Consider the following 23829-nt stretch of genomic DNA (forward strand, 5'->3'; position numbering starts at 1 on the left):
ATTTAGGAAATTGGCCACGATACCCAGCCCTAAAATGGAGTCCGCTAACGTCTACAAACAACCGACACCCACCACAACACAGAGTCCAACACAGAGTCCACAACACAGAGTCCAACACAGAGTCCACAACACAGAGTCCACAACACAGAGTCCAACACAGAGTCCAACACAGAGTCCACAACACAGAGTCCACAACACAGAGTCCAACACAGAGTCCAACACAGAGTCCACAACACAGAGTCCACAACACAGAGTCCAACACAGAGTCCAACACAGAGTCCACAACACAGAGTCCACCACACAGAGTCCAACACAGAGTCCACAACACAGAGTCCAACACAGAGTCCACAACACAGAGTCCAACACAGAGTCCAACACAGAGTCCAACACAGAGTCCACAACACAGAGTCCAACACAGAGTCCACAACACAGAGTCCAACACAGAGTCCAACACAGAGTCCACCACACAGAGTCCAACACAGAGTCCAACACAGAGTCCACAACACAGAGTCCACAACACAGAGTCCAACACAGAGTCCAACACAGAGTCCACAACACAGAGTCCACAACACAGAGTCCAACACAGAGTCCAACACAGAGTCCAACACAGAGTCCACAACACAGAGTCCACAACACAGAGTCCAACACAGAGTCCACAACACAGAGTCCACAACACAGAGTCCACAACACAGAGTCCACCACAGAGTCCACAACACAGAGTCCAACACAGAGTCCAACACAGAGTCCACAACACAGAGTCCACCACAGAGTCCAACACAGAGTCCACAACACAGAGTCCAACACAGAGTCCAACACAGAGTCCACAACACAGAGTCCAACACAGAGTCCAACACAGAGTCCAACACAGAGTCCACAACACAGAGTCCAACACAGAGTCCAACACAGAGTCCAACACAGAGTCCACAACACAGAGTCCACCACAGAGTCCACCACAGAGTCACAACACAGAGTCCAAACACAGAGTCCAACACAGAGTCCAAACAGAGTCCAACACAGAGTCCACAACACAGAGTCCACCACAGAGTCCACAACACAGAGTCCAACACAGAGTCCAACACAGAGTCCAACACAGAGTCCACAACACAGAGTCCAACACAGAGTCCAACACAGAGTCCACAACACAGAGTCCAACACAGAGTCCAAAGTCAAAGCTAACATTAATGCTAAGCTCGTGGAACATATTGTCTGATTGTGCTGTTAGCTGGATAACGTTAGCTTGCTTGCTAATGTGGACAAATTGCTAGCTAGCTAAGTCTTGCCGTTGGTTGGTGATTTTGTCGGCTGGCGTTACAGGACAGCCAGCGCCGGATAACATTTCTGGCTGGGTTGCAGCTGGCTGGCTAACGTTAGCACTAGGATATGTTAGTTGATCCATGATAATAACTTCTGTATTCTGACAAACAGTTTTGATTTTAGCCAACAATAAATGCTGTAGCAGCACAAAGCTAACGTTAGCTTATAAATGGAGTCTGCTAACCTCTACAAACGTCCGACACCCACCACAGGTTACGTTGTCGGCTGGATAACGTTAATAAAAGTTATAATTTATATCAAGTAGCCAGAGTGACATAACAATCTTGACAGTTGAATATTTCTTCCATCATATCAGAAAGTGCTGTAATGGATTATTAGAGTTTATTAATTAATCCTCTAAACCTCTAAAGTCTCATATTTTATAACTTTAATGATCTCATTATCAGATATTTGATGTTAAAGGTTCGACTTCAACCCTCCAGCAGCATTAATGACATCACATGGTCATCAGATCAATATCACACTAATCACAACAAACCGATCACAGAGACTCATTCATTCATTCACATAAACTCATCATGAGCCCGAGTATGCATCCAAATAAAGTGTAAAGACTTGAGATCACATAAAAACACTATATATAATGTAATATAATATAATTACTATAAACATGTAAATGTTGATTATTTGAATTATTATAATCTGAACGCAAAGATTAAATCCAGATTCATTCTGTTTTACTACTTTAAAGAAGAAGAAATGTCCCTGTTGAACCCAGAAAAAGGTCTTTTTAACTAATAACTCATTAATAATAATATTTAATATATATATAATAATAATGATATAACACGGTGAGCCCTTCAGTAATGTCTGTTGGTGTTCGGTGAGGAAGAAGAGAAGCTGTACAATAATACTGATATAAATCATCTGTGGTTGCTACAAAAGAGGAAATTTGAAACTCAAACCATCAGATAAAACAAACGCTCCAAGGAAAGAAATATTAATAATATGCTTTTAGTTTATTCTCTCATGTAAAATCAGAAGCTTCAATGTAACAGACGAGTTTAAATGAAAGGTTTTCTGTTGAATGGTTCCTTTTATCGTCTGTTTTATACGACAATAAACTGAATCTGTGTTTCAGACTGATGGAAATATAAAATACAACTCAAATAAATCTTTGTTTAAACTGAATATTTGAATCACAAATGAAATAAAACAGAAATTCTGGATGAAATGTAGAATTGACACCAGTGACAATATGAAATATTTGATCTATTATTTCCTATAAAACATTGTTTCTTAATCTAAAGAGTAAAAACTTTACAAATGTTAAAAGGTACAGTCTGTAATTTCTGCCACTAGGGATTAGACTGAGGCTAAAGCTAACGTTAGCTCAGCTTGTTTCTCTGATAACATTATGCTAGCTGTATGTAGCTTGTTGATGTTATGATTATTAACAGATTGGAAAGATTCCTCCAGAGTTCCTGTTCCAGAGTTTGAAATATATATATATATATATATATATATATATAATATATATATAAATATGATATATTATATAATAAATATTATATAATATATCATATTTATATAATATTATATATATTATATAATATATATATTATAAATATTATATATTATATGTCATATATAATATATATATAAATATTATATATTATATATTATATATATTATATATAATATATATATAATATATAATATATATTATATATATATATTATATATTATATAATATATTATATAATATTTATTATATATATAATATATATATAATAAATATTATATATTATATAATATATAATATATATATAAATATATATTATATATTATATATATATTATATATAATATATAATATATAATATTTGAGCTCTGTATCTAACGAGACTCACAGAACACAGATGAATTATGGGTATCAGAGGGGGTTTACTTTCAGGCCATTCTCACCGGATGTATTGATTATCGATCAATACATTGAAATATTGACCTAATCTCAGGTAAAAGGTGAACCACTGATTTATTTCATTACATCACAACTTATTGAACCAGCTGGAGACACCTGAGCAGGTAAATGAATTCATCATCAGCTGGGTGTGTGTGTGTGTGTGTGTGTGTGTGTGTGTTACAGTGTGTGTGTTACAGTGTGTGTGTGTGTGTGTGTGTGTGTGTGTGTGTGTGTGTGTGTGTGTGTGTGTGTGTGTGTGTGTGTGTGTGTGTGTGTGTGTGTGTTACAGTGTGTGTGTGTGTGTGTGTGTGTGTGTGTGTGTGTGTGTGTGTGTGTGTGTGTGTGTTACAGTGTGTGTGTGTGTGTGTGTGTGTGTGTGTGTGTGTGTGTGTTGTTGTGATCCTGAGTGATGCTGACAGACTCTCGGGTCCTCGTTCTGGAGCGGACTGACCCACTTTCTCTCTGCGGGCCAACGAGCTGCTGGCTGCCGCACAAACCGACCTGCGGTGCCACAACGGGTCCATCTCCCCCCCCCAGCAGCACATCCACCGGCACTGTGACTGTGTCATTAACCAGCCCTTATACAGTCCTCCATTAACCCGCAGCAGAGCTCTGTTCGCCCACAACAAAGACTCACAGGCGGCTCTGCAGGACCCAGACAGGCGACCAACCCTCCATATTTACCCCAAAACCCGCGTCCTTACCTGGGTGAAGCAGTGCAGGCAGAGCGTGAGGAGTAGCGGGGGGAGCATGGTGTCTGTGGGTCAAACGGTGTCGGTACAGTTGTGGTTCTGGCTCTGGTTCTGGCTCTGGTTCTGGCTCTCAGGCTGCTGCGCATCCAAACAATGGCGATTTTTCTGCTGCATCGGAGCGCGACGCGCCGCCGCGCGCACGGATTCAGTCTGCGGTTTGTTTCCGCTCCGCCGCTCTAACTGCTCATCATCATCATCATCATCATCATCATAATCCTCTTCTTCATGCTCCTTATTATCTGCCTCTTCTGCGCTGGAACCGGAGCCGCTGTGGTCGGGAGGGAACAGGCCGGGCTCCGGCGTCCATGCCGCGGCCTGGAGACGAGCAGGAGGTCGGTGTCGGTCAGCGGGGATGAAGCTGCTGCTGCGCGGCGTCGCCCCGCCCTGAGCTCCGGAGGCTGCATGGAGACAGACTCCCCCTCCTCCTCCTCCTCCTCCTCACACTCCTCCTCCCCCTCTTCACCCCCTCCCCCTGCTCTCCCTACTCCCCCTACCCCTCCTCACCCCCCCAACCCTCTTCATCCTCTCAGGATCAGGATCAGGATCAGATTTATTGCCCGGTAGGTTTTTACACATAGGAGGAATTCGTCTTGGTGCTTAAAATTTACAATCACACAAGAATAAAGTACTTTTAAAAGGTAAATAAATAAAGATAAGAAAGATAAGAAGACTGTACAGAAGACGGGAGTGTATTACTGTACTGAATATATACAGTGGGTGTTACAGCAGACCACCAGTCTACAGATATATTGATGAATACACACATATATATTATTATATATATAATATACATATATTGATTAATGAAGAAGGTAAACGTGTCGGCCATCTTGTAAAGGTGAGTCCTCGGTGGGATGGAGTTTTAGAGTCTGCAGAGGTCAGTACCTATCAAAAGTGGTCCAAAGAAGGAACAGAACCAGAGACAGGGGTCATGGGGGGCTGAGGCTCATTGATGCAGGTGGGGAGTGAAGGCTGGCCCGTGTGGTCCGATCCAACAGACGAGCTACTGTAGCTCAAACTGCTGAAACAGTTAATGCTGGTTCTGATAGAAAGGGGTCAGAACACACAGTGCAGAGCAGTCTGCTGGTCTGGGTCCAGTCAGGGAGTCCAATACTCACAGTCCACCATGATGACCTCTTTCAGCAGGATAATGAGCCACAAAGCAGAACTGGATCAGGACCGTTTGAGTAACAAGATCCCCCAGATCTCAATCCAGGTCCAATGCATGGAGCCCCACACTGTCCAGCTCCATCCCCACCGAGCTGGTACCAGAAGTTCTGATGCCTCCTCCCCAGCAACCCACAGTATAGAGGATGACGCACTACAGACTGGTAACATCTGCAGTAGCTGAGTGCAGATGTTGAAGAACCTCCTCAGGAAGAACAACCTGCTCTGTGCTTTCCTGTAGAGAGTCTCAGTTTATTGTTGAGTGTCACCATCATCTGGGGGGGGTTAATGGGATCCTCCTGCTGAAGGACCACAGTACAATAAATAATAATAATAATAATAATAATAATAATAATAATAATGAAATAAATCTAAATTAAATTAATTAATAATAATAATAATAATAATTATAATAATAATAATATAATAATAAAAAAAACTAAATAAATTAATATATAATAATAATTATAATTATAATAGCAATAAAATAAATAAATTATAGAAATAATAGTAATAAAATAAATAATAATAATAAATATATATATATAATATATATATTATGTGCGTACCCATTTTCGAGCATTTTCAGGCTGAGTTATGATGATTATTGATCCCTCAGTATCGGTTGCTGAGGTTTAAACAGTTTATTTCAGCTCCCAGTGGGCTGATTGTGATTGATTCTGAGGTTATTGATAGGATCAATACATTGGGGCTGTAGTTTAGAATCCATTGGTGTTCAGACGTAATACATCTGCAGTTATTAATCATATCAATAACCTCATTAATCAATATATAAACTCATTCTGTTAGTTCAGTTCATTTGTGACGTCCCTCTGCCCCCTGCTGGCCGGAGCACGAAGCACAGTTACTGTCTCAGTTATCCTCCTTTAATACACTCTGATCAGCTTATTGATCAGTTATTGAAGGTTCCTTTACAGAGTTATACCACAGTAACCATAGTAACAACTTTGAGTCATCAAACAGAAACTAATTATTTTAATCATCGTTCATCTGCTGATTATTATGATTATTGATGATTATTACTGATATATACAAACATACTGTTTATAAAAACTAATAATGAGTGCTTTTATTTTGGTAGTAAAGTTCTGAGTGTGTGTGTGTGTGTGTGTGTGTGTGTGTGGTTGTTCAGGGTCACATGACGTCGCAGTAAACACATTCATGTTTACCAGACAAACTCGTGTGAGGTCATGTGGGTCGGGCGATGATGTCAGCAGCCGCCAACAGGAAGTTCTTTATATGAAGTTAGTTTGTTTTTGAGAGGACGTCGTCATCAATACTGCACCCACCTTCATCAATACTTTCCTTTATTTATCCGGGTAGATAATCAGCTCATTCATCCCCGAGTTCTGTCTGCAGGTATTCCTGAGAGGAAAGACTGAGGGTGAAATACCCACGTTGGTCTTTAAATGTCATACACACCCGCTGCCAGTAGAGGTCGCTGTAGAGTCCACCAGACTCCATCAGAACAACCAGCAATCAGAAAGCATCGATCTGTTTCTGTAACGCATCAAACTCTTTAAACATAAAGTTTAAACTTTAAGAGGGACTGAACTCAGATCAGTGTGTGTTCATGTTTCCTTGTTTACTGTAGTCTGTTGTTCCATTCATCAGCCACACACACACACACACACACACACACACACACACAGAGTCTACTGTTGCTGCAGAGATTTTACCAGGAAGTCATAGGCATTCTGGGAACTGAGGCTTGGGATGAAAACAACAACAATCTGTAGAGAAAGAAAAACACTGAACATCCGTAACAAGGCTGCAGCAACACGTCTGTTAATTATCTCTACAGTCTTTAATTAAACCTTCTATATGTAACTGCAGCTAACAGCGCCACCAGTGGCCGTTCAGTGAACTGCATTCTGGGCGTCGGCCAACAAACACTGAACGCTGTAAAATAACTGACGATCATATTTAATAACGTTTCTGTCTGCAATGTTCCTACAGTTTATTTGGACCGTTAGCTCCATGCTAATAACTAGCTCGCTGTTTACAAATCAGCCATCAACCAACGCCAGACCCACAATGCAACGCCAAGATACAGCCGGACAACCTCAGTTAGCTTAGCTACAGTTAGCTAGCTGGATGCCCCTCCCTCACATCACTCTTGGCTAATAGGAAGCTATCGTTAGCTTTGTACTGTTAGCATCATTTATTGTTGGCTAACATCAGAATATATAAGTTAGATTGTTTTTAGATAGATAGCATTATGTTAGCAAAGGTTAGTTAGATCAGCTGTGGGAGTCTGGATGAAGCTAGCTGACAGTATTTTGCTACATTAGCTACCTAGTTAGCATGCAAGCTAACGTTATCCAGCTAACAGCACAATCAGACAATATGTTCCACAGCTTAGCATTAATGTTAGCTTTGACTTTGGACTCTGTGGTGGACTCTGTGTTGTGGACTCTGTGTTGTGGACTCTGTGTTGTGGACTCTGTGTTGTGGACTCTGTGTTGTGGACTCTGTGTTGTGGACTCTGTGTTGTGGACTCTGTGTTGTGGACTCTGTGTTGGACTCTGTGTTGTGGACTCTGTGTGTTGGACTCTGTGTTGTGGACTCTGTGTTGTGGACTCTGTGTTGTGGACTCTGTGTTGGACTCTGTGTTGTGGACTCTGTGTGGTGGACTCTGTGTTGTGGACTCTGTGTTGTGACTCTGTGTGGTGGACTCTGTGTGTTGGACTCTGTGTTGTGGACTCTGTGTGTTGGACTCTGTGTTGTGGACTCTGTGTTGGACTCTGTGTTGGACTCTGTGTTGGACTCTGTGTTGTGGACTCTGTGTTGGACTCTGTGTTGTGACTCTGTGTTGGACTCTGTGTTGGACTCTGTGTTGTGGACTCTGTGTTGTGGACTCTGTGTTGGACTCTGTGTTGTGGACTCTGTGTTGTGGACTCTGTGTTGGACTCTGTGTTGGACTCTGTGTTGTGACTCTGTGTGGTGGACTCTGTGTTGGACTCTGTGTGGTGGACTCTGTGTGGTGGACTCTGTGTGGTGGACTCTGTGTTGCTGGGGACTCTGTGTGGTGGACTCTGTGTTGTGGACTCTGTGTTGTGGACTCTGTGTTGGACTCTGTGTTGTGGACTCTGTGTTGTGGACTCTGTGTTGTGGACTCTGTGTTGGACTCTGTGTTGTGGACTCTGTGTTGTGGACTCTGTGTTGGACTCTGTGTTGGACTCTGTGTTGGACTCTGTGTTGTGGACTCTGTGTTGGACTCTGTGTTGTGGACTCTGTGTTGGACTCTGTGTTGTGGACTCTGTGTTGGACTCTGTGTTGTGGACTCTGTGTTGTGGACTCTGTGTTGGACTCTGTGTTGCCCACTGTTGGCACTCGGGAGCATAAAGGTCACAACCTTTGACCCTCATCCTACATAGAGACACATAGAGATCAGTCCACAGGCAGCAGAGGGACAAAGCTACACTACAACCTGTTCACTCTCTGCTGATCAATAATCTGATCAATAATCTGATCAATATAGTTTGCTTCCAACAATAAATCGTCTGCAGATTTTAAACTGAAACTTCCTGGAAGCAGCGACGATATAAAGATTTCTCAGAAACTCACATGAGAGGACCTCGCTGCTGCTTCCAGTCACGCTCTCAACCTTCAGTCTGCTGTTATTGATTATTGTTTATCTCCTACGGGATCAATAAAGGGACATCTTCAGTGTCTGAATGATTATAAATTATTGATGGATTAACTTTCACCTTTAAAGCAGCAGGAAGTTCAAACATCTTAAAATTCAACAATTAATAATTCATTCATTGTAAAAATATTTATATATATATATATATATATATATTAATATATGATCAGTTAATGATCAGTTATTACTTTAGGACAACTGTGGCCCCCCATTAGGTTCAGTTCGGCCCATCATATGCTGTAAAACCAACTCGTTAAAATGTCCCTGATCAATTATCTTTATTCATTTTAACTTTAATTTATACTTTAAAAACAAACCCAGTAAAAGGTTTGATCAGGAATTTATCTGTAACTTAAAATTATTGTGAATATGAAATGCCGGAAATAGCATCACAGTTTGATTATATTTAACAACCTTAAAAATTTTAACACCCCCCCCCCCCTTTTTTTAATATAAAAACAAAAAAAATAATAATTTTAATAATAAATTTTTTTTTTTTTTTTTTTTAATTTTTTTAAAATTTTTAATATTTTTTGGTTAGGTTTTTTTTAAAAAAAAAAAAAAAAAAAAAAAAAAAAAAAAAAAGTAAATGACTGACTTTGATGCTACACCATCACACGCCCTTTAATGTACATGCACAAAGCACTTTTAACAGCAACATTTTCTATCTGTTTTTTATATTTTTTTTGGTGTTTTTTAAAAAAAAAAAAACCCAAAAGTGAAATCAAAGTGCCAACTTTGACGGCACACCACGGTGGCCATTCAACGTACAGTCACTTTTTAATTACTGTAGGGGCCGCTACAAATACAACAAACACGATTTTTGGTATGTGAGCTAAAGGCACCAGTCTACACGTGCCCTGTGAATTTTATATTCATAACTATTACGGTGTCCGAACAGTGATTTACCCTGCCACCAGAGCACCACCTAGTGGCGGATTGTAAACACATTTTTTAGCGCATCTCAGGGAGCCATGGGGAATCATCCTACAAAGTTTCTATTTAATCACACGTGCCAATGTGGAGATATAAACTTCCGCGGCCTGAAATTGTGCACGATATCTGAGGAAGACATGTGGAACTATGGACCCAAGATTGTTGTCAATCGGACATACCAATGTGGAGAAATGCCCCACTTCCTGTTTTGCTGAGAAATCTACAGGAAGTACTAATTTTATAGCGTGCTTATTTTTTGAAATATGAAATTTCTTGAATTTACTTTTTTGCCAGGACGGTCCCCAGATACTACGTGAAAGATTTTGTGCGAATGGGACAAAGCGTATAGGAGGAACACCAAAAAGTAGTTTATAATAAAAAAAATTATTTGTTAGCGTGCTGGATACTCAAAGACACTTTACATAAAAACAACACAAAAGCAGCCAAAACAACATCAAATAGTAAAAACACTAAAAACACATCGGATTAACGCTTTAAGTGCCAAAGTCGCAAAATTGCGACACAACGCGGTATTGAATCAAACAGCAGTTTTCTCAGAATAGAGTGTTATATCTCGTTCATACTGCCCGTTCATACTGTTGGCAGACATCCCATACTTAGACCTTAGCTCAGAAATGCGTCATGCTTCAATGCAAAATGTTCGAGGAAATCCCGTCCAAACTGTTGGGTGAGAAGCCAGAAATAGTGTGCCACGAAGCTATTTATGCTGAAGCGGTATTGCTGGATTTAGGAGTTACAGAGACGAAATAAACAAAAATGGCAAGCAAAAAATTGACGAGTAGGAAAGTGATGGGTCTCCTATTCGCTGATCCTGATTCTGAAGGGGAAAATCTACCTTTGGGAGATGACTGTCAGTCGATTAGTGAGTGTGCTAGTCACAGTGCATCTTTGCATAGCAATGGCGCTGCCGGGCAAAGCGAGGAAAACACACAAGCACAAACACACGACCCTTTGCCCAACATAGGTGGGAGTACTACACGAACTCGTAGTATCAGTAGGAAAGCTAATGGATGTGGTAGAAGTAGCGGGGGTGGTGAGAATAGTGCTGGGACCAGCGTCAGTGTTCACTCTTTCTACCGCGCCGGTCACGGTGCATCCATGCGCGGCAGTGGTGCACCCATGTGACGCAGCAGTGTGCCTGTCCACTTGTTAGGCTATGGGGGGGTCTCAATATCGTTCATATTGTCTCTGTACTGGGCCTTGCAATGAGAGGTTCCACACTCTACAAATACTACAAACTTTTATCTGGATAGATGGGCACAGATTAGGCCTCTGCAGCTAAAAGACCCCTACTGTTATTATTATTATTATTATTATTATAATAATAATAATAATAATAATAATAATAATAATAATAATGAAGAAGAGAAGAAAAAAAAAAAAAAAGAAAAGGAAAAGAAAAAGTGTCCTGGTGGTGGTGGGTAAAAAAAAAATCAAAATCAAAAAACGCCTACTGTTTACATGAGTTTTGTGGTGTGGTAATAGTTCTAGTCTACGACTGCTGGCTTACAATTTACTTTTTCCCTGTTCATTTGATATGTGGACAACATAACAAATGGATGGAGGGGGGTGAATCTGGTTAAATAAGTTCAACTCTCTTTCAAAATATCAGGTGTTTCATGGAAATTACATAATCCAATATGGCCGCCGCCATATGACGTCATAATATGCAAATTAGATAGGAAAATGTACTCCCTAGATAAACTTTAGGTCATTCTCAATATTTGTCTCATTTACACTTTGTTTCTATTTCAAACCACTTTCAAGCCAGAGCCTTCTGAAATTTATGTCATGGCCCTGCTCCTCTCCTGCTCCCTTTGCTCCTCCTCCTTCCCTGTGTGTGTGGTCTTCAATCACCTCACCTGTGCTCTGCCTCACCTGCTCCCTATCACCTCGTTAGTCTCAGCCCTCAAGTACCCTGGTGTCCTTTTGTTTGGTGCCAGATTGTTTGTTCAGCAGACTTGGTGGTACACTCTTGGCTCCACTCAGTGAGTAGCTGGCTCCTTAGTGTTTCTCCCTGTTCCTGCCCTCCTGTCTGATCCCTGTATCTCCAGAGTTCCAGGGATTCCACCTCTTCAGTGTGTTCAGAGATCCTATCTCTCCGGAGTCTCAGGGGTCCAACATCTCCAGAGTTTCCGGAATCCGACCTCTTCAGAGTTCCAGGGATCCTTCCCGTGTAGACAAGGTTCCAGGGTCAGCTCTCCAGTGCCTCCGGATCTTCGTACCCCCTGCCAGTTCTCCAGTCCACCCGTGCAGTTCGGGTCCCAGAGTCAGCTCTCCAGTGTCTCCGGTCTGCCTGCTGACTCTCCGGCCCGCTCCTGCTGAGGCCGCCCCTCATCCCCCCCAGTGTGCGTGTGTGTGAAATAAAGCCCCATCTACACCGTCCATCTTGTCTGTGTGTCTGCTCCTGGGTCCAACCTAAACACTACCCGTCACAATTTAGATGTCAAAATCTTTTATTTTTAAAAATAAAACCTGACGCCTAAAGGGTTAAGCTAAATATTAAAAGCAATTTTAAAAAGGTGAGTTTGTGACAATGATTTGAACGCTGGAAGGTCGGTGCAGTCACGGATGTGTTTGGGGAGAGAGTTCCAGAGGGAGGGGGCAGCTACAGAGAAGGCTCTGTCGCCCCAGGTTCGGTGCTTGGTCCTGGGTGGTGGAGTCAGGAAGTTTGCATCGGATGAGCGGAGGCTGCGGGATGGACTGGCCCAGCCAGAGCCCTGACCTAAACCCAATTGAGCATCTCTGGAGAGATCTGAAAATGGCTGTCCACCAACGTTCACCATCCAACCTGACAGAACTGGAGAGGATCTGCAAGGAAGAATGGCAGAGGATCCCCAAATCCAGGTGTGAAAAACTTGTTGCATCATTCCCAAGAAGACTCATGGCTGTAGTAGCTCAAAGGGTGCTTCTACTCAATACTGAGCAAAGGGTCTGAATACTTATGACCATGGGATATTTCAGTTTTTCTTTTTTAATAAATTTGCAAAGATTTCTACATTTCTGTTTTTTTCTGTCAAGATGGGGTGCTGAGTGTACATTAATGAGAAATAAAATGAACTTTTTTGATTTTAGCAAATGGCTGCAATGAAACAAAGAGTGAAAAATGTAAAGGGGTCTGAATACTTTCCGTACCCACTGTATACTACAAGGTGATTCAATTATGCTTCAAGTTAAAACAAATCAAACTCACTCCCAGGCCAGTTTGGAGGCATTTCTCTTCCCCGTAAAGAGGGCATCATTGGAGCTCCTCAGCCTAATGAGGAGCTTGGTCTCTTCTTCTGACCCTTTAATACCATAATCACATAAGCAATCACTATTGTGTCACCCACTAACAATGTTATAATGTGAAATTTTGTGCAAAACAATTCAGTTACATAGGTAGTTCTGAATGCAAGTAATAGAGAATTATAACATTCTACTAAAGTATATTGCATAAAGCAAATTCCATAGCATGACAAAAATGTAATTTCGACATTACTCAGAATATCAAGATATTGTTACTTACACTTGTAAATTGTTTGGTCCGACATGTTTTCTTCATTTGTTTTTTTCAACCACAAACATCTGTTTCAAATAGGCCTACTCATTGGCAGCCGTCGGCGTTATAGTGGCAATGACGTAAACTGCAATGCATTGTGGGTGATATCCACCTCAGAGTGACCATCGTTGTTCACTGGCTCCCTCAGCCCTCTGCCGGCGGGGATTCCCCCGAGGGCAAGTGAATGAGGGCATGTTGAACGACTAATGAAACGCAGCGTCAGTCTCTCTCTCTCGCTCTAATGTTTAACATCTCCATATAGAACTGTGGTAGTTTCTGTGTTAACGTGTTCCTGGTCTGATTGTCAGACCATCAGGGAGGGACGACCCAAGACCAGGAGGACCAGGCTCCATCATCTGGTAGGTGGTGTTTTGGTTGTAGGTATTACAACATCAAATAGACATAAACTAATATAACATTTATGTAGCTATTTATTATGGTTATTGATCAGCTCTTCCTATGTATTTAAACTGTTCCAGATTCAATTCAATTTTATTTGTATAGCGCCAATTCATAACAGAAGTTATCTCAGGACACTTTTCAAAAAGAGCAGGTCTAGACCGAACTCTTTAGAACATCCTGGCTCGGATCCTGGTAGTGCACAAGGTTTCGCCCCTGGCATGTTTCCTGTCTCTGCTCTTTTAGTTGTGTGTGTGATAAATAAACGTATTCTTTTCATTTACTCTCTCTGGTCCTGACTCACTGATACTGACATATTCTTTGTAGAAAGTGTTTCTCAACATCTAAAACTAACTCACAGGTAAAAAAATAAAGGTAATAACAGATGAGCATTAACTGCATGTGCAGTGTGGCTTTCTGTCAAAGTTGGCCATTTTGAATTCCGTGCTCATTTTTCGGTGAATTTTTCACCTTGTATTTAAATGAACTCCTCCTAGGGAATTTATCGAGTCTACTTCAAAATTGGTCAGTACAGTCAAAAAATGGTGGCGATTAAAAGTTGTGCTATTTGTGACTGTACATTGAAGGCCATTTTGAATCAAATGTCAAACTGTGATGCCATTTCTGGCATTTCAGGGCTTCTGTTTTAACTAACTCCTCCTACAGATATTATCGGATTGAGTTCAAATTCGATCACTGCAATCTAGACACATTGGTTATCAAAAGTAAATCAACCATTTACTGTGCGTCAAACGGCGTGTCTGTGGCGTGGCGCTGAATTTCCAAGGTTTAATGTGAAGAGTCTCGCTATGAACGCCTTTTGCACGGTGTCTGAAACGCATGACGACTTACAGTGGTCTCCCTCGGCTTCCAGCGATGAGGGCTTGGGCGTGGGGCAACTTGGTTAAAAGTAGGTAGATTTTCTGTTCCAATTGCTATGACTTAATCATACTGATTTTTTAGAATTAGCATATTGGTTTGCATCCACTGTTCAGTGTTCAACTTCACTCTTTCACGGGTTCCCTCGCTGGGAAAGGAGGGCTTGACAAAGCTTTTTTTTTTTTTTTTAAATATTGCATGGCATCCCCTGGATGGATCAACATACAAAAGTGTACACTGTGTTGTTTTAATCAATGAAAAATAAGAAATCAAATCCACAAATTTTTTGTGATTTTTTTCTAATAAATCCTTGTATTTTCAGAAAGGAGAGATTCAACACCAGTCCTATATTAGTAAAGGACAATCAATGTTAATGTTTTTTCTATGTGACAATTAACATTTTATTCTGGACATAATGCCAGTTTTACATACACTTTCAAGAAGAGAAACCATACTAAAACAGTGGAGATTCTAGATCCCAAAGGTCACTACACCCTTCACACATCACGGCAAATCCACTCTAGGTTATATGCTAGCCCAGCTGATGCTGGGGGCTACTATATTGTAGTTCGCATATACCACACAGCAAGATTCACATCAAAGTTTTTGGTTCTCTGTCGCCTTTCGGCAAAAAAGTGCTGTAGTGTAGTGTTTTGTCTTTTGTGTCAAGTTTTCTCTCCCACAAAAAGGATCAAATAATTCTAAAAACATAGGACTACTTGTCCTTAAAATGTCATAATTAAAATTCACAAACAAATATAAAGTAGAAGAGCTCCTGACGTTTCGCCAAACTGTGGCTTCTTCAGAGGAGTGATAAGACTGAAAGCAGGCTGGGTACTATATAAAGAGAGAAACCTAATGAGGGGAGGTGAGAACTAATCTCCAGCAGCTGATTTCCCTCAATCAGGCCACCTGATCCTAATTGGCACATGGCTATGATATAAGGGCCTCCAGACTCAATGATGTTCCATTTTTGGTGGGTTTTGCACTAAAATATAAGAGATTAAGGGCAGTAGCAAGAAGATAAGATAAAATAAAAATACAAAGATGAATAGTTGGAGAAGATTTTGTGAAACACTGGGCCCTGAAACTCCTGTAAAACACTTGTGGTCAGCAGTACATAAAATGTCAGGGGTTTATAAGAGGAAACCAATACCAGTTTTACAGAAAGGTGGGGTGGAAGCAATAACCAACAGAAACAAAGCAGACATGCTTGTTGAGGTTTTTCAAGCAGTGCATAGCTCTGGTAATTTAGGAATTGAGAGCAGTGGGAAAAGGACTAATCCGTTGTCAGGTAATCAGTGGTAACTGAACAGGAATTTTGATAATGAGAATCCAAATAGTTTGTTTTTTTCCAAGAAAGAATTGAGAGATGCCATTGATTCTGGTGCAGATACTACCCCTAGGAGAGATGGCTTATCATATGAACTATTTAAACATCTTGATGAGTTAGCACTTGAGGAAGTTCTTGCTCTGATTAATACTGTGTGGGAAGAGGGTTGTTTGCCAGTACAATGGAAACATGCAGTTATAATTCCTATCTTGAAACAAGGCAAAAATGCAAGTGATCCAAGCTCATATCGGCCTATAGCATTAACATCAGTGCTTTGCAAAATTATGGAAAGAATGATAACAAATAGATAAGTTTACTTTTTAGAAAGTACAGGATTATTTACTAAATTTCAAAATGGTTTTAGGAAGGGAAGATCAACAATGGAGTCGGTAGCGGTTTTAGATCAAGATATCAAGAAGGCATTTAATAATAAAGAAATAGTGGTAAGTGTATTTTTAGATACTGAGAAAGCTTATGAGTGTTTGTGGAAGGAAGGACTGATGATAAAAAAAATTTGATCTAGGAATTAGAGGTAGAATGTTTAATTGGATTAAAGTTTTTTTTAATGAATAGAACAATACATGTGCAAGTGAGTGGATGTAGATCAAAATGTGTCAGAATAGAAAATGGTACCCCTCAAGGAAGTGTCAAAGTCCAGTCTTATTTAATATAATGATAAATGAAATATTTAGTAATATTGGAAGAGGGATGGGGCAGACTTTATTTGCAGATGATGGGGCTATTTGGAAACGAGGTAGAAATACAGAGTTTATTTTAAAACAAATTAAAAGAGGCTTTAAGTAATGTGGAGGATTGGGCAGATAAATGGGGGTTTAAAGTTTCAGCAGCAAAGTCTAAATTTATGATATTTGGATACAAGAGAGGCACCTGATTTTGGATTATGTATGTCTGGTTCCCCCCTATAGAGAGTAAAATAATTAAAATTTTGGGGGGTCTGGTTTGAAGAACGAATGACTTGGGCTGTTCATGTTAAGAACATTTTGTTAAAATGTGACAAGGTGTTAAATATAATGAGAAGTCTGGTGGGTTGTGACTGGGGGGCGGAGAGGGGGTCCATGCATTTAGTATATCAGGCAATGATAAGATCTTCAATTGATTATGGGTGCTTTGTTTATGGTTATGTTGTGGAGCTTTCAGGACATCTCCAATTCCAGCTTTGCTCATTGAAATGGGTGAAATGCCCTTATGTTTAAGGCGCATTAAGTTGGGAATGCAGTATTGGGTAAAATTGAGTGGATCTAATTTAGCATTCCCAGCAAGGTGTCTTATGCAAGGGACACTGGATTCTTATAGAAAGATAAGAAGTAAATAATTTTTTGAATGTATAAATCAGTGGACAAGGAAATTGAGAATGGAGCAGGAAAACACGGCACTCTACACAATTTGATTACCTATTCCTTATTGGTTAATGCAAGAATTGGATATTGATTTAACTTTTTCACAAAAGAATAAACATGTGATTGCCTTAAAATTGGAACAATATCTGAGCAGTGGTATGGGATCATATCTGAAAATTTTTACAGATTTAAGTCATATTTATCAGATCGCTCGCAGTTTGTACACGTTAACGATGAATCTTCAATAAATACTACAGTTAGTCATGGAGTTCCACAAGGTTCTGTACTTGGACCAATACTATTTACTTTATATATGCTCCCTTTAGGCAACATTATTAGGAATCACTCCATTAACTTCCACTGTTATGCAGATGATACGAGGTTATATCTATCGATCAAGCCCGATGAAATGAATCAATTATCTAAATTACAAACATGTCTTACGGACATAAAATCCTGGATGAGCTGCAATTTTCTGATGTTAAACTCAGAAAAAGACAAAATTCTTGTTCTTGGCCCCAAAAACCTTAGAGACTCACTGTCTAAAGATATAGTTACTCTAGATGGCATTAACTTGGCCTCTAGCACCACTGTCAGGAATCTTGGAGTTATCTTTGATCAGGATTTGTCATTTAACTCCCACATAAAGCAGACCTCTAGGACTGCCTTCTTTCATTTACGTAATATTAGAAAAATTAGACACATACTATCACAGACAGATGCAGAAAAACTAATCCATGCATTTGTTACTTCAAGGCTGGATTACTGCAACTCTTTATTATCAGGTTGCCCCAATAAGTCCATTAAAACGCTCCAATTAATTCAGAACGCTGCAGCACGAGTACTGACAGGAACTAGAAAAAGAGATCACATCTCTCCTGTACTAGCTTCTCTGCATTGGCTCCCTGTAAAATGTAGAACAGAATTTAAAATCCTCCTCCTCACCTATAAAGCTCTTCATGGTCAGGCCCCTTCATATCTTAAAGAGCTCATAGTACCCTATTACCCCACTAGAACACTACGTTCTCTGAATGCTGGGCTACTTGTGGTTCCTATAGTCTCTAAAAGTAGAACAGGAGCCAGAGCCTTCAGTTACCAAGCTCCTCTCCTGTGGAACCAGCTTCCAGTTGTGGTTCGGGAGGCAGACACCCTCACCACATTCAAGAGTAGGCTTAAGACATTCCTCTTTGATAAAGCTTATAGTTAGGGCTGGATCAGGTGAGTCCTGAACCATCCCTTAGTTATGCTGCTATAGGCCTAGACTGTCAGGGGGATTTCCCATGGTGCACTGAGCTCCTCTCTTCCTCTCTCTTTCTGCACTCATTCATGTTCCATTAATGCATGTTACTAACTTCACTTCTTCCCCGGAGTTCTTGTGCTTTCTCGTCTCGCAGGTTCTCATGGATCCTGGTGGAGCCTCCTGCCATGGTCCTGCTTGACTGCCATTGCTAATATCACTGATATTAGTGTTATTATTATTATTATTATAAGTATTATTATTGCTACAGTTACTGTTGTTGCTGTTGTCACTGCTCATTGTCCCCCATCGTTGCTGTTGTCATGTTCATCATCATCAGTCACTACTATTAGTGTAGTTGTTGCTGTGCCTGCCTCTCTCTCTCTCTCTCAAATTCAAATTGAAAATGGGATTTATTGCCATGAAAGTTCAAAAAAAAAAAAAAATATTGCCAAAGCAAAGCATTCAAATACAATACTATAAATCAAAGATACATACATTATGAACATTATATTAGTTAGTTAGTTAGTTATAAGTGCTTGCTCATGGTGGTACTTATGAATTGGTTAACCCATAGCAAATACAATAGGGACCTACAGCGGTCGCTGGCTCGGTCCCTAAATATAATATCAATCAGCTTATTGATCTTTAAGGGTTGAACACCTGCAGGTGAATCAAACATCTCGTCAGTCCACCTTAAGAGAGTGTGTGTGTGTGTGTGTGTGTGTTGTGTGTGTATATATGTTTATATATATGTGTGTGTTATATTTTATATTCATAGATTTATGGGTTATTGATCTGTTCTTTATTGTTTCTGTATTTAATCAGAAGAAAGTTTAATATGAAAAATAAGTTCATGAAATGTTTTCAGGAGCTCAACAGAGATGGACAGATGGATAGACAGATAGATAGTCCCTCCAGGATCCGGCTCCTGTCCGACAGTCTGAATGGAAACGGTCAGACTGAGACCTGTGTGATTGATTATCAGCAGCTGAGTCAGTCCACCAGCAGGACGTCTTCCAGGACGGACGGATGGACGTCAGCGGCCTTCAGACTCTGGATCAGTCTCTGGACTGTGGCCCGTTTCCCTTCAGACCGCCTCCACTGGACCAGACCGGCCAGAACCGCCCCGTGAGTGCTGAGAGCATGATCGGACCGGCATCGGAACAGAGCCTCCGCAGACAGACCCAGATCCATCAGGACTGACTCCCACTCCGGACCCAGCCGAGACGCCAGCCGGGACAGCTCCCGGTCCGAAGGGACCCTCAACAGAACCGAATCCGGGAGACAGCAGACGTCTGCAGACGGAGACAGACGGACATTTACAGATCTAAGAATGTGTCCATTACTTTATTACTTTATCACTCTTCTCAAATCCAATAATTTCTCCATTTAAACTAAAAATGTTTCCTCTTTTAAAAAAAACTTTTATTACAAATTAACTTTGTTTTCTCAAAGTTCAGATTTCAGTTTTATTCTTTAATTTCTGACTTTTTAAAGTTTTATGTCAAAATTCTGATTGAAACGTCAACATTGATCTTGTAACTAGGACTGTTTGTTGCTGATGTTGTTGTTGTTGAGCGCGCTGTCTCTTTAATTCTCAGTGTTTACGATCAGTGGGGGGGGCGGGGTGTCTGTTTGCTGTCTGTTCATTGGACGACAGAATCAACAAAAACACCAGAAAATAAATAAACTATTTTCCTCTAAAGTCAACAACATTTCACAATCAGTGTTTTTCTTTCAGGTCGCTGTGACACAGGAAGTCGCTGTCGCCGAAGGTAACCTCCGTATGACGCAATCTGTCCTCCTGGACCCCCGCACAAACTTTATTTATACACAACCAAAACTTTATTTAGACACAGTTTACTGACTGACACTAATATACAGTTATTTATATTTATATTTAGTTATACATATTGTATAAAATATGAAATATTTGTAGTAAAAACTACAACATATGTTAACTTTAATCTCATTTTATTTTGAAATTTAATGACAGAATTTTAAGTTTATCTAAAATTTTTATCTTAAAAGTCAAAATTTATTAGAAGAGTTTAACTTTTATTTCAAAATACAATATTTAATATGAATTAAAGTCGGACATTAATCTCATAATGAGGACGTTCGACTGACAAATCGACTGCAAATGACTTTTGTTCTTCACTGGAATTTATTGTTCAAACATCCGACTGCAGCTTTAAATCTCAGAGACTAAAGCTGCCAACATTCCTGGAAAGCAGGAGGAGGAGGAGGAGGAGGAGGAGGAGGAGGAGGAGGACACACACACACACACACACACACACACACACACACACACACACACACACACACACACACACACACACACAGTTCCTGGAAACCTGGACTCTGTTACAGAATCAAACAGTTTGTTCTCTCAGACTCAATCTGCTCACTGAGCCTCTGATCCCGATTATTCTCTGGATTTTAAGGTTTAAATAAAAATATCTGAAATGTAATTTCCCTCCCTCACTACTTTAGATTTAATGCAGCGGCAGCGGCCTTTTTGTGGGGAGGTAAAAGACCTTGTTTGAACAGAATTAAAATGTATGCTGCAAAGGAGGACGGAGGCCTCAACCTGCCAAAAGTGGACTGGTACCACTATGCCTTTTCTCTTAATCAGCTCGCCAAAATATATATTGCAGAGGACAAAGCTCCGGGTTGGGTCCTGATTGAAAAAGAACTTACTGATCCAATGCCATTACAGGCTTTTATTTCACAAAGTGGGGGAGAAGTTCCATCTAGGAATCCATTATTGTTGTTTGCAAGAGAAACCTGGCAAGTATCACCTCGTCTCATTGGCTTAAACCCTTCTTTTACTAGAAGGTCATCTCTATGGCATAACAAACTAGTGAAAGTGGATAAAAAAACTCTTTACTGGAAGTCATGGGTTGAAGCAGGGATTATTTTTATTGGGGATGTATTCGAGGGCGATAACTTTATGGGTTTTGCACAACTGGTAACTAAATATAGAATCCCTGAGCGAGACTTTTGGAAATATTTGCAATTAAGAAGCTCTATAATGTCTGCACAACGAAAACTCCCCCTATTGCCTCAAACAGAGTTACAAAAACTAGTGCAGGGAGATCAGGGGGCTAGAGGTGGGGCATCTAAATATTATAGTCTTTTAAAAGAATCTCATCCGCCGAAACTTGAGGGTCTCAAGAGAGCATGGGAGGCAGATTTACAGGAGATAATTACGGAGAAGTGGAAGGAAATAACCGTATGATTTAATTACATATAAAATCATACATAGGGTTTATTGGACTCCTTGTAAGATGGCAAGACTAAAGCTTTGTGAATCTGAGATGTGCTGGAGATGTGAGAGGAGTAAGGGAACACTGCTGTGTGAATGTGAAATGACACAAAACTTATGGGAAATAATATTATTCATAAACAAAGTGTTCAGGACAGATTTATTACAGAGTCCCGCTCTATGTATTTTGGGCATAATACCAGAGGGAATAGGGTTATCATTCCAGCAAACTCTATGGTGTAGATTGGTCCTTACTACGGGTTGTAGGATTGTTCTCAGACATTGGAAGTCAGTTCAGTCTTACAGTATTCCATTTAATGAATGGGAGAAAATGACTAAAAACAGCCAGCTGTGAACAATTGATTCTCAGGCTGAACAATAGGGAGGAGGTATTTCTGAAAATATGGGATCCATACATGAATCTCATACGAGATAGTTGATGGGAGAAGCTATGTGGATGCATTTTCATGTAACCAATAAACCATTTCTTGAGTGGGACAAGAGTCTGATAAGTTGTAGGGTGCAGACTGTGAGAGTGATTCTGGCGATGTGAACCATGTGCATGTAGACATATGTAATTATTTCTATGTTCGTATTAGTTTAGTTTATGCAAGTGGAATATTTTTCTTATGTTTTATTTGTTTTTCTTATGTCAGGAATTATGTTGTTTTGTATTGTTCTTGTGATTGTTCAAGTTCATGTATGTTGGTTCTTTTGTTGCACTGTTTCAGAAACTTACTAACTTTAATTGCAGATTTTAATCCAGTTTTATATTAACAAGTGTTTCTGAAACTTCCTTGTTTTTATCTTTATGTTTCTATTCTGCTAATTGTTGTGTTTATGTATTTATATATTTAATTATATTTAAATCTCACACTTCACTGTAAAACAATCTGTACGTTTACAGATTTTACTGTATTTTTATACAAATATTCATAAATGTAAAATAATAATAAATCTATAACTGTAAATAAACATAAAACTATTTAAAGAACATTTCCTCCTTTTATAGACAATCTGATATTTACTGTTTATTTATTAGATTAAACTGTTAAATTCAAGTTTAATATATTTATATAATTATTGTTAATAATTACTGACATTAACAGTAAAAAAGGTTTTGTTCTTACTCAGTAAATATATTTTTAATTAAACATTAAAAACAGGGTGAGTTCTGCCTGTCTCACCTGTGGGTCCGGGTCCAGGTGTGTCTGTGTCTCACCTGTGGGTCCGGGTCCTGGTCCGGGTCCAGGTGTGTCTGTGTCTCACCTGTGGGTCCGGGTCCAGGTGTGTCTGTCTGTGTCTCACCTGTGGGTCCGGGTCCAGGTGTGTCTGTGTCTCACCTGTGGGTCCGGGTCCTGGTCCGGGTCCAGGTGCGTTCTGGAGGTCCAGCAGCAGTCTGTCTCGGACCCAGCTGAAGTCCTCCAGAGACCGCAGGAAGGAGTGGAAGGCCCGGGGTCCGCGGTTCGGCAGGAGGTCCAGCAGCCTGAGAGTCTTCAGTCTGTCTGTCCGCTGGGACTCGATGTCCTCCACTTGTGCCTCTGTTAAAATGTCCTCCTGGTACAAGAACGGAACGATAGTTTCACTGACCAGTAGCTGCCCGGACAGTTGCAGCCGGTGCGTCCGCAGCAGAGCTCTGTGAGCCGGCTCCATGTTGGAGCTGAGAGCCGCTAATTGTCTCTAATTGTCTCTTAATTAACTAACTTCACCCTGCATCATGAAGACTAGTCCTCTATCGCTACCGGTCCGGGCTGTCTGCTCAATGTTATTGTGTCCGACTGGAAACACCAGCGGAACCAATGTTTTGCTAACGGTAAACACTCAGTTTGTCACGTCTACAAATCTTCTAATAAGTACAATTATTCAACCAGTTTAATTTAGTGAATTATTATGAACCACTCTTCAATTCGGCAGACATGTTATACACCAGGTGTCACTAATTTACATAAAATATCAACGTTTCGCGCCGAGTTCCTCTTTCTAAAGCGGTAGTCGCTAGCTAGCGAACACTGTAAGCTA

At 40.3% G+C, this 23829-nt stretch overlaps 3 protein-coding genes across 10 annotated transcripts in view; 1 reads left to right on the forward strand and 2 right to left on the reverse strand.

Moving 5' to 3' along the window:
• ptpro (protein tyrosine phosphatase receptor type O) overlaps positions 1 to 4314 on the reverse strand; it is a 40622-nt gene extending 36308 nt beyond the window's left edge. For all 4 annotated transcript variants that reach the window (XM_051419802.1, XM_051419801.1, XM_051419800.1 and 1 more), the window contains exon 1: positions 3945 to 4314. In XM_051419802.1, the coding sequence (XP_051275762.1) occupies positions 3945 to 3992 (48 nt within the window). In that variant the 5' untranslated portion in view covers positions 3993 to 4314. The remainder of the gene's footprint in view (positions 1 to 3944) is intronic.
• LOC127374631 (lysine-specific demethylase 6B-like) lies at positions 4218 to 13090 on the forward strand. The gene is made up of 2 exons (XM_051420196.1): positions 4218 to 4552; positions 11844 to 13090. Exons 1-2 carry the CDS (start codon positions 4218 to 4220, stop codon positions 12112 to 12114), a joined length of 606 nt encoding a protein of 201 aa, XP_051276156.1. The 3' UTR covers positions 12115 to 13090.
• Positions 13091 to 18013: 4923 nt separating this feature from the next.
• On the reverse strand, positions 18014 to 23585 carry cradd (CASP2 and RIPK1 domain containing adaptor with death domain). Of its 5 annotated transcripts, none has more exons than XM_051420175.1 (3): positions 23154 to 23585; positions 22998 to 23118; positions 18014 to 19834 (listed from the first exon to the last, which is right to left on the reverse strand). In XM_051420175.1, the coding sequence occupies exons 1-3, from the start codon at positions 23461 to 23463 to the stop codon at positions 19627 to 19629; spliced, it is 639 nt and encodes a 212-aa protein (XP_051276135.1). In that variant the 5' UTR covers positions 23464 to 23585; the 3' UTR covers positions 18014 to 19626. The 5 variants fall into 5 exon arrangements, with proteins under 5 accessions (XP_051276135.1, XP_051276134.1, XP_051276138.1 ...); XM_051420174.1 differs by having other exon boundaries at positions 23080 to 23118; positions 23154 to 23584; XM_051420178.1 differs by having other exon boundaries at positions 22998 to 23032; positions 23119 to 23584.
• Positions 23586 to 23829: the final 244 nt, after the last annotated feature.

Source organism: Dicentrarchus labrax, unplaced genomic scaffold, assembly GCF_905237075.1.
Source record: "Dicentrarchus labrax unplaced genomic scaffold, dlabrax2021, whole genome shotgun sequence".
In the NCBI taxonomy this organism is placed as follows: Eukaryota; Metazoa; Chordata; class Actinopteri; family Moronidae; genus Dicentrarchus; species Dicentrarchus labrax.